At 35.0% G+C, this 21,524-nt stretch overlaps 1 protein-coding gene across 1 annotated transcript in view; it reads right to left on the bottom strand.

Moving 5' to 3' along the window:
* The window catches only part of CUBN (cubilin), a 256,413-nt gene that overhangs the window by 95,874 nt on the left and 139,015 nt on the right, over window positions 1–21,524 (bottom strand). Inside the window, exons 34-39 of the mRNA XM_026016002.2 lie at window positions 19,891–20,001; window positions 18,429–18,557; window positions 17,301–17,433; window positions 9,188–9,393; window positions 8,093–8,277; window positions 6,252–6,444 (exon numbers count right to left, since the gene is read on the bottom strand). Coding sequence (XP_025871787.2) covers window positions 6,252–6,444; window positions 8,093–8,277; window positions 9,188–9,393; window positions 17,301–17,433; window positions 18,429–18,557; window positions 19,891–20,001 — 957 coding nt within the window. The remainder of the gene's footprint in view (window positions 1–6,251; window positions 6,445–8,092; window positions 8,278–9,187; window positions 9,394–17,300; window positions 17,434–18,428; window positions 18,558–19,890; window positions 20,002–21,524) is intronic.

The raw sequence follows: 21,524 nt of genomic DNA, 5'->3' as shown, positions 1-21,524 counted from the left end.
AGTTCTGTAACCATCATTTTAGATGGTTTTTAAGAACATTTTCATCATTCCAAAATATATTTTATACCCATTACCACTGATAGCCTGTTTTCACTCTACCATGGTCTATGGGAACCAATGGTCAACTTTCTGTCTTTGCCTATGGATTTACCTGTTCTTGACCCTTCTTGTAAATATAATTATACAAAATGTGATCAGCTTTTGTGCCTAGTTTCATTTACTTAGCATCATGTTTTAAAACATGATGTATTCCAGCAAGCATTACATCACTACTTCTTTCATTTTCCTTCATTTGTTCCTTTCCTTCTTTTAAGGCTGACTAGTATTCCACTGTATAAATATACTGCATTAAGTTCTATCAGTTGTTTGATATTTGGAGTGTTTCTGCTTTTTCACTATCATGAATAATGCTTCTATGGATATTCAATGTGTACATTTTCGTGTGGACATAATGTTTGCAATGCCAATAGGTATATGACTAGGAATTTAATTGCTGGATCATATGGTAAGCCTGTGTTTCAATTTTTGAGGAATTGCTAAACTGTTTTCCAAAATGGTTATATCTTTTTATATTCTTACCAGCAATCACAAGATTACAATTTCTCCACATCCTTGCCAACACTCATTATTGTTTATCTCATTGATTAGAACCTAGTATTAAGTATATATTTTCTAGTATACCACTTTAATTTACTTGTTCTTCTTTTACTATATATTTTTAAGTTATTTTCTCAGTGGTTTTCCTGGGATTATAATTAGCATCCAATATGAAACAATGTAGTTTGGACTAATACTAATTTAGTTTGAATAGTAAATAAAACTTTGCTCTAAAAGAATTCCATTCCAACTCTCTCATCCTTAGATGCTATTATTGCCATAAAAATTATATATTTAGGATTGCCTGGGTAGCTGAGTTGGTTAAGTATCTGCCTTCAGCTCAGGTATGGTTTCAGGGTCCTGGAATCAAGGCCCACATCAGGCTGTCTGCTCAGCAGTGAGTCTGCTTCTCCTTCTTCTTCTCCCTCTCCCTTTATGGTCTCTCTCTCTCTCTCAAATAAATAAAATCTCTTTAAAAAATATATATTTAAACTTTACAAACCCATCAATATAGTTTTATAGTCATTGCTTTATGTAGTAGTCTTTAAATCAGCAGAAGAGGGCAGCCCGGGTGGCTCAGTGGTTTAGTGCTGCCTTCAGCCCAGGGTATGATCCTGGAGACCCAGGATTGAGTCCTGCATCAGGCTCCCTGCATGGAGCCTGCTTCTCCCTCTGCCTGTGTCTCTGCCTCCCTCTCTCTATGTGGGTCTCTCACAAATAAATAAATCTTTAAAAAAATAAATAAAATAAAATAAATCAGCAGAAGAAAAGATCTACAAACAAAAATACATTTATAAAATCTTTATATTTGTTTATGTAGTTATCTTACTGTTTAGCAGTAGTGAAGACATGCTATGGTACTTTCATTTCAACCTGAAAGCCTTCCACTAGAATTTCTTGTACAGTAAATCTGCTAACAAATTCTCTCAATTTTCATTTTTCTGGAGTACTTTAATTTCTACTTAGTTTGGAGGATACATTTGCTAGATATACATTTTTAATCAAGTCTTTTCATTTCAACACTTTAAAATGTCACTCCATTGCCTTCTGGCCTTCATGGACTCTGATAAGAAGGAGGTATTAAACTCATTGAAGACTCTTTGTATTTGATAGGTTGGTTTCTCTTGGTCCTTTGAAGATGATCACTTTTTCTCCAGCTTTGATATTTTGTGATGTATATGGGTGTGGACTTTAGTGGGTTTATCCTATTTCAAATTTTTTTTTTTTTTTTATGATAGTCACAGAGAGAGAGAGAGAGAGAGAGAGAGAGAGAGAGGCAGAGACACAGGCAGAGGGAGAAGCAGGCTCCATGCACCGGGAACCCGACGTGGGATTCGATCCCGGGTCTCCAGGATCGCGCCCTGGGCCAAAGGCAGGCGCTAAACCGCTGTGCCACCCAGGGATCCCTCCTATTTCAAATTTAATGGGATTCTTGGATGTGTAGACTAATATTTTCTTATCAAATTTGAGAAGTATTCAGACACTATTTTTTCAAATATTCTTTGTCCCTCTCTCTCTCTCCCTCCTCTTCTGGGATTCTCATTTTACATATGTTAGTGTCATTGATAGTTTCTGAGCTCTGTACAATTTTTTTAATCTTTCTCACAGACAGGCTAATCTCAATTGACCTATATTCAAGTTCACTGATTCTTTCTTCTTCCTGTTGAAATCTGTCCTTGAACTCCTCCAAGGATTTTTTTTTTTTTCATTTCAATTATACATTTCAACTCCAGAATTCTTTGCTAGTTGGGTTTTTTTTTAATTAATTTCTATTACTTTACTGATATTTTTTCCTTAGTTATACATTATTCCCATATTTCCCTTTAATTGTTTAGACATGGTTCCTTATAACTTTTTAACATATTTGTGACACCTAGTTTAAAGTCTTTGTGTGTTGGGATATGCCTATAAGGCTGTAGCAGGCAGTTTACAACTCTACCTTAGACTGCACGTCCTGCTTACACAGATCCTTAAGATCAAATGGAGGTGAGAGATTAGGGCCCTCTCGCATCTTTTCCTGGACATGTGCACAACCCTGCACACGTGTGTGGCTTTCTAGATTCCTGGGGATATGTAAGAGTTTTCCAAAGCTCCATAGGATATCTCATTCCCCAGATTTTTCCTTTTACAGTTTTCTTCAGTCTCTTGTTAGCTGCAACTGGTATCACTGAGACATGCAATTGTGATGTTAAACAACTGCCATTGCTTGTTTTCCACAAACACACTGGGGATAGAGCTACTGGCACAGAGCAACCTCTGTAGCAGGTCAAATGGAGACAAGTCCTGAGAATGGACCTCTTCTAGGAAGTTGCCAGATAGTCAGATAATAGTGATTCCTTAGGAATAGGATTTTTTTTTTTTTTTTTTTATAGCTCCAAACCTGTCCTACCCCTTCCAATAGTTGCTAGACGGCTGGTCTTCATAGCTACCATAGTTGTGAGGATACCAAAAGGCAACTGCAAAGCTGAGGCAAGAGGAGAGAGGGAGAATCAAGATGCCAGAAAGCTGACTGTTTCAACTGAGATTCAGCATCATCCTTGAATAAATAAATAGGCTTTAGATTGTAGCAAGCTTTGATTAATTTTCAGAGTTCTCAAAAGTTGATTTTGGCAATTTTGACAATGTTCTCATTGTTTTTACACAGGAATGGATTTCCAGTGACCCTTACTCCATCATTCCAGGGGTTTATGACTTTTATATCAGTACATGTTTGAATTTTACTAAGACCACCAGGAAGTAAGTGTAAAATTTTACAAGACGAGGTCCTAATTCCTGAATCCTATTACTACATAGGCTATAGAACTAAGAAAAAAACAAAGAGACAAATGAAAGCAATTTTCAAATGAAAGATCTATTATTCAGTATCTTCAAATGTTAAGATTTTCCTTATGAGAAATACTTCTTACCCTAAATTTATAAAAGGCAGTTGTCACACTAACTGACTTTGAGTCATTAATCTTTTTGGTCAAATATTCATTTTTCCTCATTTCCAAACACATGGTGAAACTACTTTGCCTTATACTTTTGTGGTCAAATGAAGCCTTTTGACTAGTTTGAGTTAATGGCTTATGAACAAAACGACTGTGTCACTTTTAGGATGAACACTTTTACACTAAGATGTCCCAGAGTTCTCTTGCCTCCTGCCATGATCATAGTCAATGTCCCAGACAACATCAGGTTCGGCAGCCTGGGTTATGGGATGATACTGATGACAAGGCACCTAGTTAATCCAAAAGGAAGGCATAGCACAAACCAGAAGGAAACTTTATTATTTTTCAGCAACTCAGAATTTGGGATTGTTTATTACTACAGCATAACTGAACATCTCCTGAGTGATAGACACTGACTAATGTTTTCCTATTTGGCATGTTTAACTTCCTTCAGATGATCCTAATCCACATTAAGCTCAGTTTCCTTTATTTTCTTCTGCCTCTACCTCCTGCTTTGTCATTAAATAATTTAATTACTATATTATTATTTAACTGATATATGAATGGTTATTTTCCCCAATTATTTTTAAGCTCCTGGAGAGTTGAGATCATATCTTTGTTTCTTTACTTAGTCATCTTGGTATATCTATAACAAATCCCCAATAAAAATTTATTGAATTAAACTAAGTGTATGTATGCGTAAGAAATGCTAATGGTACAATGTTCAATATGTTAATATATTTTAAAATGTTAAGTTTTTTCTTTTAGTTTTAATGAATCTTTCAGGATATGATCTAGATAACAGTAAATTATAAAATTCTCATACCTTCATATTTTCCCCTTCCCTTGTTCTTGATTAAGGAAAATGAGATTTATATTATATTTGCTCATACACTTAAATCATATAATTACAGAGTATGAGTATGAGAAGGAAATTTGCCATTTTTGAGTACTAAATTATATTTGTTGATATAATATTTTGCATGAGTAAGTAATTCCTTTTCTAACTTGAAATTTGTGGATATAAAAAAGCTTAACTCAAGTTTACTTATGAGAGCTATCCAGAATTAAATGGATAGCTCTAAATTACATTTGGCAATCTTGTTGATGGTTCTTTGCTCTTAGATAAATAGATTAATATTTTAGGAAAGAAATTCATATTCAATGTTATGGAAACATCTTGTAAGGGAGGTGAAAATAACATCTCAGAACAGAATACTCTAGGGACATTAAATGAAAACAGTATGAATTATACCTTTATCAGTTTTCTCTGCCAATATAAATTCCCAAGAAATTAGAAGCACATAGACTCTAATCTTTTAGGATCTGTTTAGTCTTGTAACAAGAATATTCTTGGGATAACCTGCCTCAATCAGGTAGAGCTGACCCTTGAATAATGCAGGGCTTAGGAGTGCCAACCCCGAGCACAGTCAAAATTCCATGTAACTTTTTTTAAAGTAGGCTACATGCCCAACATGGGCCCAAGGTTATCCCTGAGATAAAGAGTGACATGTTCTATCAACTGAGCCAGCCAGGTACTCCCAAAAACCCATGTAACTTTTGACTCCCCAAGAGGTTAATTACTAATGACCTACAGTTGACCAGAAGTCTTAAAGATAACATAGTCAATTAAAACATATTTTGTGTGTTATGTGTATTATATGCTGTATTCTTACAATGAAGTAAGCTAAAGAAAAGAAAATACTAAGAAAATCATAAGGAAGAGAGAATAAATTTACAGCACTATACTGTGTTCATTGAAAAAAAATTCTCATATAAGTGGATTTTTAAATCTCATGCAGTTTAAACTTGTGTTGTTCAAGAGTCAACTGTATACCAATGACTGACAATATCCTCCAAGAAATGTCTGTCAAACTTCTATGTCAACCCATAAAAGCATTCAAAATTGTTTAAACAAATTATTAGGAAAAAAATGGTCTTCCCAAATACTGCTTACTGAAGAAGGAATTATGGAAGTCTTAAATATAGTAAAATAAAAGTTTAACAATTAGGCTAATTTTACCATGAAACATGAAAGTTTAAAGCCAACTAAGGAGAAAGTAAAGTATTTCTGAAAGTACGTTTAAAATGAAATATAGAGGAAACGTAGTTATTTCTTTTTACAAGTTGATCCTTAATGTTGTATGTATGGATGGATGTGAACATGCATAGTATTTACAAATCAAATTTTCAGAGATCTCTAAAAGGGTCTCTAGAAATTATAAGTAGGGGTAGCTGGGTGGTTCTGTTGGTTAAGCATCTGACTCTTGATTTTGGCTCAGGTCATGATCTCAGGGCCTTGAGATCAAGCCTGGCATTGGGCTCTGTGCTGAGGATGGAAAACCTGCTTAAGATTCTCTCTCTCTCTCTCCCTCACCGCCCCCACCCCTTGTGCACACTTTGAAAGAAAGAAAGAAGGAAAGAAAGAAAGAAAGAAAGAAAGAAAGAAAGAAAGAAAGAAAGAAAGCCTCATGGGTATCAAACCCCTATTTTAAAATAATATAATGCGAAACCAGCATTTTTAAAAAGCAAATGTACACTTTTCACAAAATGCAATATTTATGAAATTAAAAGAACACCTGAACATATGGAGGAAGGGTTTAAGGGCTATACTTATTCTTCTTAGTCATTTATGTACTTGGCTTCTGTTATGGTAAGATACTTTGAAAGACTAGTCCACACATATCAGTCCCTAAACAGAATTTCATTTATTACCAAACACACCTGTAGCAATAGTAGGTAAAGGTCCACCAGAGGCATTCACTGCAAACCACTCCAGAAGGAATCCTTTCCCTGTGATTGAAGAGTCAGAGGAAAACTGAAATGTCAAAGAATTTCTAGAGGAGCTAAAGGATGTGGTCTGGGTACCACAATAAGTTCCAATTAGGCGGGAATGAATACCAAGGCCATCATAAACCTGCATGTTAAAAGAAAAGAAAAGAAAAACTGATAATAGAGCACTGAATTTAGGCAATGACCTCTTATTTTTTTTCATAAAACTGAAAAAGTTGCCTTATGTTATTATATTTCATCATCATCGGAAAAAATAAATGAACATTTTATATTAGTCTAAACAGCAAATTAAATGTAAAATATGATTGCAAACATTTTAAGGTGTTTTAAAATAATTTTATCTTTGCTGCACACAAGCCCTCTGTGATATAGTTCATTATTTGATATATAGTAAAATTTAGGGAATAGAATAGTATGAAACAAGATGGTTGCACAACAATAGTATTTATTGAATGCTTTGGGGCCTCAAAAGAAGGGATTCAAAAGAAAGGAAAAAAATAAGAAGAAAGAGGAAAGGTTCAATGAAAGTGGGCAGGTAACCAAAAGCAGAATTAATGACAACAAAAGAATCACAGCTTGCAAGGGCTCAGCACACATTCAGAGCCCTCAAAACATTTTTTCTTTTGGTTTAAAATATTAAATTGCCTATTTAGAGACATATTTTGATCATTACAGACACATAGCATGGAGCACATTTTTTTTCAGCACATGTGGGTGAATGTTATTCAACCACATTTCCTATCCTTTCCGTCATCTTCTAAATAATTTGGAACATGTTCATTGTAATTGTTATAGATTTATCTACTGAAGCTACCTTGTAAGCTAAGTTTTTCAGACCACGTAATAATGATTTCCACACATACTGAGCACCTCTTAGGTATTGAATGCTGTGTGAGACACTATAGGCCCAAGAAGAATAGGATAGAATCCTGGCCTTTGAGAATCTTATAAAATAGTTAAACTCATAGAGGGAGAAAGTAGAATGATGGTTGCAAGGGATGAAGAGAGAGGAAAAGAGGGAGGTGTTGGTCAAAGGTTACAAAGTTTCAGTTATACAAGATGAGTAATTCTGGAGATCTAGTGTGCAGCAATGTGACTATAGTTAATACTGTAATATGTAAAAAAATACAGTAATATGTAATTCTTTGTATTATATACTTGGAATTTGCTAAGAGGGTAAATCTTAAATATTCTCATCACACACATAAACTCCAAATGAAAACTATCTAAGGTGGTAGATATATTAATTAGCTTGATGATTATGGTGATTATTTTACAATGTATACATACACTGAAACATCAAGTTGTATATCTTATACACAATATTTATTTGTCAAATATACCTAAATAAAGCAAAAAATATTATAGTATTTCTGAAATTGATACAACAACCAATATCTGGATGGCGATAACAACCACAATTATTTATTTTAAATGATCCTTCAAACTTTTAATAGTCTAATGTAAGAATACACAAGAAAATAAGATATAAGGGAGAATAAATGTTTAAGTAAGATACACACATACATAGACATAGCCCAAAAGGTAAATTACAATGATGCTAAAATAAACATAGATACAGAATCCAAAGATAATAAATATAATACCAGAATTACCTTTTCATCAACAACTTAGAAGGGGTAAACATGACTTAGAGAAGACCATCTCATGTGATTTACAAATAAATGCTTGAATAGACAATAACTTGGATATACCTTTGCAAATAGAAATTCACCAAAACTTATGAACATTGATTGTACTGGAAAACTCACCCTTAATTTGTCATAATAGCAGCTCTGTGCTCCTTCAATGTCTATCTCCAAGATTCTACCATGGATAACTTGAGTTGCATTCACATTTACTATCCATTGGTAATTGGAGTTGTGGGGGTAAAGCCCAGGCCATAAGGGAGAGGCAATTTTCCCATGAGTTCCCACAATATTATCATTGCCAAATACTAGGAGGAAAAACAGAGTAGTAAATCAGATGTACTTAGCTCTTTAGTCAAATTAAAGAAACAAAAAGGCAAGGGGTGTTGAAAAGGATGGACTTTTAATTGACTGTGATTTCTATTCTGAACACTGAAAGAAATATTGCTTCCCTTTCAGTTTCTGTACTATCTATTAATTCCTTGGAGAACAGTGATTTTGTGAATGGAATTCCATCTCCTAAGAAGGTTGCATGGTGTGAAAAGAGGAGATAACTTCCCATGTGAAAAGGGGTTCCCAGCCCCCAGGGGACTTGAGGACATATGAAGGGGTATTACCAGACTCCTTCTCTAAATTTTGACTCCTTCTCTATTTTACTTGATTTTACAAAAGAATGCTTTTTTTAAAATTTGATAAGAGTAATTACATATTGGGACAACATGAAGAATAGCTAATTATGGAAAAGTCAAATTAGAAAATAAAAATATTTAATGTTTTATTCTATTAGAAGAAAACCCTGTTGTTATGTTATCTGAGCACTTAATTCAATCTTAAAATAATACTAAATGTTTTGAATTTGAAGAATATAAAGTTGATGAGAACAAATGAAATACTGTATCAATATACTAAACCTGAGCTATAATACATTAGTAGGATCTAAAAAATATTATGCAAAACATTTAATATAACATTAGGTAGAAACTAGAGCTTAAAGAGCATACTAGAGCCATTGAGAATGCTCTCCCTTGCTCTTAGTGAGCCATTCACATATAATTTAGTTTTTGTAATATATTTTAAGAATCAATTCCACAAACACAATAAATCTAGAAGAATAGAATTCAGGATTATCCTTAACTTAGTGCATTCCTAAGAAATATGTCATCCTTTCTAGTTCATAGGATGTTTTCTGGAAGGCATCAACAAAAAGAAGCAACTTACTTTTAGTAAATGTGGCTTGGAAGCCTGTGCCACTGCCTGAGCCATCTGAGACAAATCTGATCCACAGGATATGCCCAACAATGGATGAATAATTGAGAGGGAGAACGTTTCCACAGTATCGCCCCACCAAGTGACCAGTGGCGTTTCCTTCGCGGACCTCCACAAAATCTCTGCTACAGTCCTGAGAATCCTCCAACTGGAAAGTTCTAATTTGAAAAAAAAAAAAAAAAAAGGAGAGAGAGTTTATGAGGATTAAATTGATAGAAAAAACTTTGGGATTATCCTGAAACACCTGCTGGGTTAAACTGTTCTTTATAAAACTTTATTTAACTTTAACCACAATTTCTTTGAGCCAACTCAAAAATTCTTTCACTCAAATTTGTTGAAATGCTTAATCAAAAGACATGAAGACCAGTGATACACTGCCTTTGAGGAATTTTCTTTCTGGGGGGAAAGATTGGGCAAAAACACAGGAAAAAATACACTATATAAGGCAGAATATTTTACATTGCCCTCAGATCTAAAAGTATTATAAGATTTTGAGGCAGAGGTATATCTGCTTGTGAGGCTCAGTAATAGCTTGACAGAGTTTTTTTTTTTTTTTTTTTGAGATGGAAATGTAAACATCAGCTGGATTTAAGGTACAGAAATAGCAGAAAATGTGTGTCAATAAAGCACATACACAGAAAAAGGTGGGGCATATTTAGAAATCTGTGAGATGTCTAGTTTGGTTAAAACTTTGAGTACTTTTGGGAAAACATTAGAAGGCCTAACTGACGCAGAATGATGGGCTAATTTTGCCAGATCTTAAGTGCCAGTCAAAGACATCTGTACCTAATTTCTGAAAAGGTAGAATAAATATGGGATTTGTTAAAATACAAGCTATTGTTGGAAATGTGGCCTATTCAACTTGTATTATATTCTGCAGTTATGATGACACGGGGAAATGAAAGACGGGAAATTATATTGTTTTCATGACTGTCAACTGTAACATATAGAGTCTAGAACATATAGATGCTAATTGAATGCTTTCAGAACTTGGCCTTAATGCTTTATGCTTTATAAACTTGGATAGATATAGATATATAGATATAGACATCTAGTCAATACAACCAATCCACAATGCCAAGGCAATTCAATTGGGGAAAGAAAGTCATTTTAACATGTGGTTCTTCAGTAACTGAATAGCCTTATGGACGGGAAAAAAAGACCCTCAACCTCTGCCTCTCTCCATATACAGAAATATTAAATTATTTCTCATAGCTATAAACATAAGAGCTAGAACCATAAAATTCTCAGAAGAAAGCAGAGAATATCTTTATAACCTTGAGGCAGGCAAATATTTCTTAGACTGAATGAAAAGGCATTAACTATAAGATTTAAAAAATTAATTCAACTTCATCAAAAATTAAAAATTCTCCTCATTAAAGAGACAAATGAGAAAATGAATAGGCAAGTTACAGACTGTGTAGAGGGAAGAAGAGATAATTATAAAGCAAGGGACTCATATCTGGAATATAAAAGGAATTCCTACAATAAACTATGCAAAAACAAATAACCGAGATAAAAATGACCAAAGGTGAGACACCTGGGTGGCTCAGTGGTTGAACGTCTGCCTTTAGCTCAGGGCATGATCCTGGAGTTCTGGGATCTAGTCCCACACTGGGCTCCCTGCATGGAGCCTGCTTCTCCCTCTGCCTGTTTCTCTGCCTCTCTCATTCTGTGTTTCTCATGAATAAATAAATAAATAAAATCTTAAAAAATAAAAAATAAAAATGACAAAAGGTTTGAAGAGACACTTAAAAGAAGTTGAGTGAATAGTCAATGAGAATGTCTAAAGTACTATGTCATTAGTCATCAGAATAATATAAATTAAATATCACAGTAGGTTATCATTTCATACCCATCAGAATGACTAAAATAAAAAAGACTGATAAGATCAAATGTTGGCAAGTGTGCACAGCAGCTCTAGGTCTCATGTATTTCTGGGGGGAACACATACTAATTGGATCACTGTGAACAATTATTTGTCAGTTTCTTATGAAGTTAAATACACATCCCATTAGTGGCTCAGAAGTTCCTCTCCAAGATATTTACCCAAGAGAAAGAAAGAATCCAGGATAATGCCATTGTCCTGGATATAAAAGAACTCTTACAACTCAAAAACAAAAAGACTTTTCAAAAAATGGAACTGAACATGCAGTTCTCCAAAGATGTATCATGAATGGTCAGTAAGAATGTGAAAAAATGCTCAATATCATTAGTTATTAGGGAAATGCAAATCAAAACCATGCCACACCCACCAGGATGACTAGTATTTAAAAAATAAAAATAACAAGTGTCATTGAAAATGTGGAGAAATTGGAACTCTCGCACCTTGCTAGTGGAAATGTAAAATAGTGCAGCTATTGTACAAAACAATTTGTTCCTCAAAAAGTTAAACATAGGATTACTATACAATCCAATAATTCTACTCTTAGGTATATACCCAAATAATTAAAAGCAGGGACTTAAAAAGATATTTGTATATCAATATTTATAAAAGCATTCACAATAGCCAAAAGCTGGAAACAACTCAAATGTCCATCAGTAGATGAATGGCTACACAAAATGGTTAAACTGATGAATGAACAAAGCTATATATAGTTATGTAATTATAATATATAATATAAATTATATAGCTATATACATATAAAAGTTGATATATATATAACTTCAATAAACAAAATAGATAACTATATATTTATCTATCTATATGTAAAGTCACATTTCATACAAATACACTAGAATATTATTCAGTCGTAAAACAGAATGAAATTTTGACACATGCTGCAACATAGATGAGCCCTAAAAACATTATGCTCAGTAAAAAAAAAAAAAAAAAAAAAAAAGGCATGTAGGATTCTCCTTGAATGTGAAGACTGGAATAAGTTTTAAATTTTAATATCCATTAAAAACCTTATGCTAATAAACTTGAACTTTTAGTTTTCTATAAAAAATATAGTAATATAAGTTGAAGAAAAAAAATGAAGAACCTAAAAAAAAAAAACCACCATTAAATCAAACAAAAATCAGTATTTAAAGTTGCCCACAGACAACATAAACAAAAATCTGAGCCCAAACAATTTCATAGGGGATACCAAAGATTCAATGAATCTATAGCCCAACTTCAATCTTACACAAACTGTAACAAAGAATAGAAAAGAGGAAGATTCTCCAGCCCTTTGAAGTTAGTATAATCTTGAAAGCAAAGCCAGTCAAGGGAAGTCAAAGAAAGAAAACTGTAGGCTAACCTAACTTAATATAGATGAAAAATCCTAAATAAAATATAAGCAAAACGGATCCATTAATTTATAAAATATATACATCTAATCAAGTTGAGCTAACAATGCTTTAAGATTAGAAGATCTATAAGAAAAATCACTACCACCCCCAACACCCTTCCCCAATGACTAACAAAGATAGCTGCAAAATAAGAGACTATTGAAGCATTTTCCAGGGAAACAAGAAAAAGGGAGAAAATTTATAAAGATTTGAAAAGAAGAGTTGTAAATTATTATTTGGGAGGGTTCGTTTATTGACAAATATTTATTGTGCAGTTTAATGTGTGTCCTCTTCTAGGCACTAAAGAAATAGCAATAGAAAAGAGAGAGAAAAATCTGTCATTCTAGAGAATACAATGGTTGCTGGATAAAATGTACAAAAATCAATACAGTTTCCTTATACCAGTAAACAAAAATCCAGAAACTGCAACTTAGTCAACATTTACTCAACAAACAATTTTTACTTCCTTCTGTATTGCCTGACACTGTTATGGGAGGTCGAGGTAGGGCAATAAAGAACATAGAAAGTGTTTCTCCCTTTTGGGACCTTCTATTCAAGAAGAAAAGATAGACAATAATAAGTAGACATATAATGAGATAGTGATCAATTCTAGGAGGAAAAAATAATTTAAGAAGGTGTTATTTTTGGAAAGGGGCCAGGTCACAACTGTAAGTTTTAAATGGATGACATTTTCAACAACAATAACCAAAAAAGGTGTCTAGCTAGAAGGCCTCTATATTGAAAAAAATGTGGAAGTTTAATAAAGGACATAAAAGAAGACCATACTCCAAATTCAAGAATATGAAGAGTCACTAAAGATCATTCTAAAAATTAATGTATAAATTCAGTGTAATTCCTGTCCAATCAGTAAGGATGATTCCATTTATGTAAAATATAAAAGAGAAAGCAATACTATGTAGTGTGTATGGATATATACATATATGCACACACAATACATATTATACATATATAATATAGCATATATAGTAAAATTATAAAAACATTCACAGAAGTGATACATTTGCAATTCAAGATATAGATTAACTCTGTGGTGAGTAAGTAAGGGGGACTTTTGCTGCCCTGTAACATTTCATTAAGTTAAAATTAATTTTTAAAGAAAAAAGTAATGTAATGTTTTAAAAATGTAGAGAAAGTGCATGCAAACTATATTTCTTTTCAGGAGTAATTGGAGCGAGTTTTTGTTGAGAAGAGAAATACAAGATAAAAAGAAGAAAGACTGTAGAGAAGAAGCTGTCAGAAAGAAGGAAAAAATGTCTCAAGAACAGAAAACTTATTTCTCTATTGCTCGAATCTTTCAGTCAATGCCCAACATTGTGCATTGCAAGATTTTACATGACAGTAGGTAGAGTGTCCTCCTGGGGCTCTATCTTGAAGCTAATGGGTTAGGATGACAGACAACCCCCTGGAGGTTCTAGGCACCACAGGCCCCTCTATGTATTTGATACATTCACGTGTATCAGGCACACTTTCAAGTATTCAGTGCCAGAGTGTTGGAACAAACAAGTCAGATTTGCTCTAGCATTGGCAGGTCTCTGGCCAGACAGTGAGTCTCTGGCTTTCATGATCCCATCAAGGTGAGTTACTACTATATAGAACATCTGTATCTATAATTCTAGACACAGCTTTAGCAGCAAGTTATGATTAGTGAGTAGCAGAAGAAATCAGGAAAAATCCACATCAAGCTAAGCCAACAACACGTTTATCCTTATCCCCCATTGTCCTTGACAATTTACTCTTTATAATACAAAGTTTATAGCTATGATCACTTCTGGCAAGAAACTGTTCTGAATCCATCTTTAGGATGACTGTTTAGCATTTAAATTCAGGCTCAGTTTTATTACTCATAACATTATCTATCAATAAAGTGAAACATACTAAAATTGCTTGGTTTTGCTTCTCAGAAAGTAGGAAGGGAAGAAAGAGAGATCATTTACCTCTTCAGGTGATTTACATGAAATCAAATTAAACCTTTCTATTAAAGTGCAATATGTGGTCCGGCAGCATCAATGCTGCCTGAGAGCTTGTTTAAATGAAGAATCAGGACCCACCAACCAAATAAATCAGAATGTAGATTTTAGCAAGATCCCAGGTGATCAGTATGTACTTTTGAGTTTGGTCCAATGGTCCAGAAGATTACTAAGTGAAGGTCTTTTCTGTTTGAGTACCGCACTGGTATAATCCAGTGCCAAATCACAAAAAAGACATTTTATTGGAAATGATGGTGGGATGATACTTATAAGAATCAAATTAAACTTTTCAAAAAGCTTATTGTTTTCTTGGAAGTCTTTGTTTCAGGCCAGTACATTTTATAAGCAAATCTACCCTCTTTCCAAATACTTTAGCTAAGATCTGTTAGTAAAAAATATGATTGGAACAAAAATAGTACAATCACTGTTTCTCATTATCTCATTTTGATTCTTGAACCAAGATCAATCACTTTCTAAAAGCACTCTGCAAGCATAAAATATATTTTCTGTTAATCCTTTTAAATATCTATTTTATATAAAAAAAACCCTCCTTTTTTAGATTCTTTTTCTTCCCCCTTCTTTTTGCTACAGATTCAACCATAATTTCTCCAGTTTTTCTCCCTATTCAATTTCACCACAGTGTCCACAATCCAAACCCTGTGGTTTTGAACTTGACGTATTCCATATGCTCCTCACACAACCCAGGGGAATGTTTCCAAGCATCCATCTGGATATAGTTTAGAACAGGGCAGAAAATAACTCACAGGCCTTGCCATAAAGCCCTTCTCATTATCCTCTACATAAAGAGGAACATCTTGCATTCTACGAAATTTATTTTAAAAATAAAACTCAAGCAAGTAACACAAAGTAATCAAAATTAACTTCTTATGGACAAGAAAGGAAAAAAGCTGAGTCGTTAAGATTTGTCTATATGATAATTCGGATTTAGTGTCCATTAAATAGTAATATGAATAAAACCAGCTTTTTGTGTTATCTCCTGTCTTCTAAAAAGAGCTCGGCATCATCCATTTGGATTTAACTATGACCTGCCACACAATGTATTTTAGAAATGGCGGAGTAAGATCATTTAACATTCACTGACCATCTGGTATGCATCAACCTTGTGCTATTACATTTCACATTTGATATCTTTAACTCTGATGGTGGCCCTTATATGTAGATGGTTATGCCCTATAGATGGAATGAATCTCTGTAGGTTTTAAATAAATAGCTTCTTGGCATTAATTTACTAGTAACTCATCAAGAAAGGGATGTCTGTACCTGGCCCACTTTCTGTCAACCACTGGACTTCAGATTAGTCAACAACGTGAATGTGGTAGAGACTAAAAGGAAAAGGGCCAAAAAAGAAGCCTGGTTATTTGCCATTTATGAGGCCTATTAAGCCACGTGAAGGACTTTGGACTTTATCATAAGAATACTAATCATGTTTGATTCATTATTATATATAAAACATCCGGCCTGGGAGTCACATGTGCTGACTACTATGTGAGCACACAGTAGGGCCTTAAAAATATTTGTTGAATACATGAAGACATATATATCAAGTAAAACTTATATATACATATGGATATCTTCCCATATAGAACTTTGAGCTTTTAGTAAAAACAAAAGAGAACAGAAACTTCTTTCCCATGTGGTGGCTTAACCTCACATTGCCTTTCAGACACAGGGGGTGTCTTTGTTTTAACACAATGCCACTCGTACTCCCTAAGATGCACTGTCTGATTGATGGACTGAATGAAAGCAAATTCAGATGTTTGAATGTGGTCCACAAGTGGGACTGTTCTTTCATTTTTAAAATCCTTTCTTAAAATAAATAAATAAAAATGAAATCCCTTCTTGATGCACAGAATGGCATGTCTAGGAGAAGGAACAAGACTTTTTTTTTTTTTACTTTTTTTGAATAAATGTCAGTATCCTCAAAACAATCCTCTTCTCACAATGGTAGGTTATTTATTCTATTCCTTCAAAAAAAGAATTAGAATACCAAACAATGCACAATAATATGTGATGATATAATAAGTAACTTTTAATTTAAGATGGCAATTTAAATACCCAAATCATTTCACCCCATATTTGTTGTGTCTACTACCAGTACGGCATGTCACAGGTAACCTCTCTACTGAATGATTAAAAAGTTTCATGTCACTTACCATGTCCTTTCACTATCTACTTCTCAAAAAACATATTATTGTCACTTAATTTAATCTAAGACCACTCTAAATGTGGCAGCATTCTGCTACTAATTCCATATCCATAGTCCATATTCAAAAAGTCTTATAGTTCAATAGGGAACATACGAGTGATTTTACAAATCAACCATTAAGTTCCTAAAAACTTCCAAAATCATTCTTCTGGAAGTAGAATAGATGGCATGGTGAATTGGGGTAGCAATATGGTATATAGGGAAAGGAAGGCTTCATGTGATGCGGATTTCTGCTGGAAGAAAGAATGTTAATATTTCTCTGGAAGACTCTAAATGTGTCTAATTCATTAAAAGATAAAATTACTGTTCTCTGCAAATAAACATTCCACAAATTAATGCGTATCTTTCCCATAATGTTAGGCAGGGCTCTAGAACCATTCTCAAGAGAATTTTAATGCCATTTATAACCCAAACTATGACCAAACAGAGGAAATTTGGAAACAGACTTCCTAAAGTTCCCACCATGTTCTCTAACAGTTGCTTGGACACACATGCTGTTAGTAACCATGCTTCCTTCCTGCGGATTCATTCACATTGAAACAATACACCATAAAAAAAAAAAAAAAAGATTTACATAAAAGACAGCTGGAGCTGGTTGCCAGGGGAACTGACAATGTTCCAGACACATTCCACATTAGAGGGATAAACTTCCGGGTAGCCAGGGCTGTTGAAGATGCCTTCAGCCATGTGGAAGGTTCCACCACAAGCTGGAAGAAAAGAGAAACAAAGTGAGCGCCAGAACAAAGATCAAATGCAAGATACCCTAAGATGAAGGAGAAAGAACAATAGAGGGGCAGTTAGCAGCATCAAAGGATATCCAAGTTCCTTTTCTAGTAAAAAAAAAAAAAATCCATGATATATATAATAAGGAAAAGATTCTGAGGACTGAAAATATAAGCCACAGGATATGGTCAATCAGAAGGACTCTGTAGTCACTCTTCTAAAAGCCTTTTCTCGCTGTGAACTATAACTTCATGTAATAAAAGACACATTGGCATCCCACAACTGCTCAGTATTTCTGACCAGGATGATTTTCGATGCTGGCCTTGAACAGAAGGCAGTATTCCAGGTTTTTCCTCTCAAGAGAGCACTGAAACGCACACACAAATCTTCTAGATGTCCTGTGCTTTTAACTGCTAAGAACAAGGAAGCCAGCAACTGACAAAGAGCACATCCCTGGCTGGCAGGTCCAGCACTGGGTGGCTCCCCTTTCCCCTCTTGCCTACATGCCACCATATGTCCTGCCATCAGTGACAATACCCAGACCTGCTTGAGCCCAGCTGGGAGGCCAGGAAGATGGAAGAACAGTGGCTGTCCATTCATAAGAGATGCCACTGGACACTGCCGGTCAGGGGCTGCCTTAACAGACACGTCATGAAGAAGAACAGTGATCACTGCAAGATCATCCTGACCAATTCCCCCCTCATTTTGGGGCTCACTATTAGCAGCACGAGTCACAATAGCCAAGGTATGGAAATACTCCAAGCATCTATCAAAGAAAGATGTGGTACAGAGTTTACTACCGATAGAATTCACAACAAGTAGGGTAACCTAACTGGGAAGACAATAAGGTTAGTCACTGAGGTGATCTATGGAAGCTGGCTCCTGGTTCTGAAGATATAACAGTCCTAAATAACATACCAAGGAGGTCTACCACATTTCTCGTAACCTACTAGCACCATTTGCTAACAACTTATCTTACCTGATGATGATGCAGCATAGGTAGCATGGAAACCATCAGAATTCACTCTAGAATCAGAGACGAACCTCAGCGTCAGAGCGTTGCTGAAGGAAGTGATGGGATGCGGCATGGAAGTGCCACAGTAGCGGCCTAAATGAGATAATGACAAGGAGAATGAGCCATGACATGGCACATGGCACAGGCTATTATTTCTAGTAACCACAAGACACCAAAGCAAAAAGAAGACATCACTATTTGGAAAATTTAAATCAGGGCTGGTTTTTGAGATGATGCCTGAGAACTAAAACTTGTGTAAATAAAACATAGGAGAGATGATTTATAAACATGTTGAAGAGCATTAGAGGGAGATAAGAAAAACGTAGATGCCGGGCTCCAAACATAACTAATGCTAAAATCTCTGGCACAGTAGGATCCTGCACAAAGAAATGCATTAACACTTAAAAGCAACGTGTTATAGTAAAACAACAACAACAAAAGATGGATGCTGGAGCCAGAATACATGGGTTCAACTCCCAGGTTGGCCATTTGCTAGCTGCACAACCTAAGACAAGTCACTTAAATTCTCTGTGCCTCAGTTTCCCCACTTGAGAAGCAGGACTATCCTTAATAATGAAACCTTTATCATAAGGGTATGAGGATTAACTGAGTTACTTATAAAGTTCTTAGATTAGTACTCAGCACAAGTTAAGTGCTAAGTAAGTGTTAAATAATATACCTTGGTCAAGTGCTCACAGATAAATATGCCAAGCCTTGCAACTGGGAATGCAGAGCGCAGAAAGTATTCAAGTACCCACTATTGTCTCAGCCACTGTTCTGGGCACTGTGAGCAAAACAAAGTCCCTCCTCTGAAACAGCTTGTCTTCTAGGGCAGGATAAAAAACTCATATGATAAAGTTCAACTATGAGTCACTCACAGAGAAAGTTTAAATAATCTGAGATCATTTTACTTGAAAACATTTCAGAACCAAGATAGCAGCAACCTGTAATTTTACGGGGATGCCTTACAATCAGAATCCCAGTGTGTAAGTTTGTTGCTTTATTTTTTGCTTTATTTATTTGTCGTTTCATTCATTCGTTCATCTATTGTTTCTACTGAGGACAAAACCAGAAGAAACATGCTCAATCTGAATACAGGAACTGGTCATATATTAACAAGAAATTTCTCACAGAATGCTATCGAATGCTAGAATCGAGTGCGTTTCACTGCTATCTGAAGCAGTTGCAACTTTTAAATTAAGAGGCAAATACAGAAACCATTCATGTCCTCGACTATGAACAAGTTGTGTTTCTTGAACCCCATATTAAATCCTGTTTCCTACCCTCTAATTATTTTTACTTGGCTTATGCTGCCCTTTCTATCTATTGGAGACATTCTAACCTTGAATGACAGCATATGCATATGTCAGTATATAAATGAAACTCAGCCAGGGCCACAGATGTAAAGGAACAAATGCCACTGTACCTCGGAGGGGCGCATCATCATAATCGCCATCCAAAATTTCTAAAAAGTCCTGTGTACACGTTGTGCTGCTTTCAAGTCCAAAGTGGTCAAAGGAGAGGGTAATGTGGTTAACTGTAAGAAAAGGAGATTAGTAAGTACTGGCAAACGAAACTTACAGGGAGAGAGATTTTCCCTCTGATCATCTACTCTGCAGGTTCTCTAGCAGGGGAGACATCATATCTGGTTCCTCTGAAGAGGGACAGAATCAGTGTTTTTTGAAAATGCCTGTAGAATTTGAAATGCTGATAGTAGTAAATAAGAGGACACTTGGGTATATTCCTTCTCTGGAGACCAATGGGAGTGTCTGGTTGGAATATCTGGTCTCTGCACCTTTTATATCCGACATTGCTGGGTTCCTCTCCGAAGTGTATTTCTCAATAGATTAGTTCCCTGACTTGTAAATGAGACACTCTCACTACCCTGGTATGCATAGCCTAGCTCTCTTCCTTTCACTTGAAGGCTAGAGCCAGGGCCCAAGAGGTTTGGAGTCATTTATAAAGAAAGCTTTGAATTACTTACAGAATGGCAAGTGCCTGGGTACGTCTTTCTTTTGCTGTTCTTCTAAGGCCCCTAATCTTCAGAATAGGATCTTTTCCTATTAATGTCTTTGAACCAGTGAGATCTTTCATCTAAATGCTTTACAACTCATTAGAAATTATCCTTACATGCAAAACTGCTCAGCTCAAGGCAGGGGGGCTTCTTTATCGAAGGCTTAGTTTCTGGCTGGCTGGCAACTTTCTTTGGCTAAGGATTACTTCACCCACCCCCAGATCGCATGTATGTCAATAAAGACATTCTTTTGTTTACTCTTTATATCCCTAGAAGTGGTAGAGAATATTTAAGTCAAACTCTTCATTTTTTAGATTAGTTAAGGGGACCTCATTAGCTTAAGTGATTTGCTTCTTGTCACAAAAAGGTCATTAATTATAGAGCAGAGTAAAGAACTTAATGCCTTTCCTACATTATGTCTGAAACCATGAATTTTTCCTGAAAAACTCAAGGAAAGGCAGGACTCATCTGAAACAGGATTCATATGGCCCCAGGGTCACCCTGTTTGTAGTCATTTTGTTTTGAGTCCTCAGGGGTCTCCTCATTTTCACTGTCTGTTAAGTGTAGACAGTAATACTTATCACCAGGCTGTTACCAGGTCAAAAATAAGTTTCTGTAATTTTAAAAGGAAAATAATGTAAGCACGTACAAAGTGTTTCTTCCAGACCTGTTCTAGAATTTTAATACTTGTATTGCACGAGAGACCAGGTTTTACAATTAGCTTCCACTTTGACCAAAAATCAATATGCTCATGGCATTGCATTCTCAAACTATGAGTTATTAATTTTTCAGTCTATGGTTCTTATTATTCATTTTAGTCATTTAGCAACTGTCCTGGGCATCTACTACATTCAAGTCCCATGCGTCAAAAACTATCAATTTTTTTGCTCACCCCCAATTTCCCATGCCTGTAAATACAGCAAGGTTATAGAGTTCTCTCCACTCCCTTTGTTAGGTCTTGAACCTTGAAATATTTTTTTTTAACTGAGAATAAACAGTAAAAATTACTTTTCTATCAGATTAGGAAATTCTTGTTCTTGTGTAGA

The sequence above is a fragment of the Vulpes vulpes genome, chromosome 2 (assembly GCF_048418805.1).
Source record: "Vulpes vulpes isolate BD-2025 chromosome 2, VulVul3, whole genome shotgun sequence".
Classification (NCBI taxonomy): domain Eukaryota; kingdom Metazoa; phylum Chordata; class Mammalia; order Carnivora; family Canidae; genus Vulpes; species Vulpes vulpes.
This window is presented reverse-complemented; position numbering and strand designations above follow the sequence as displayed.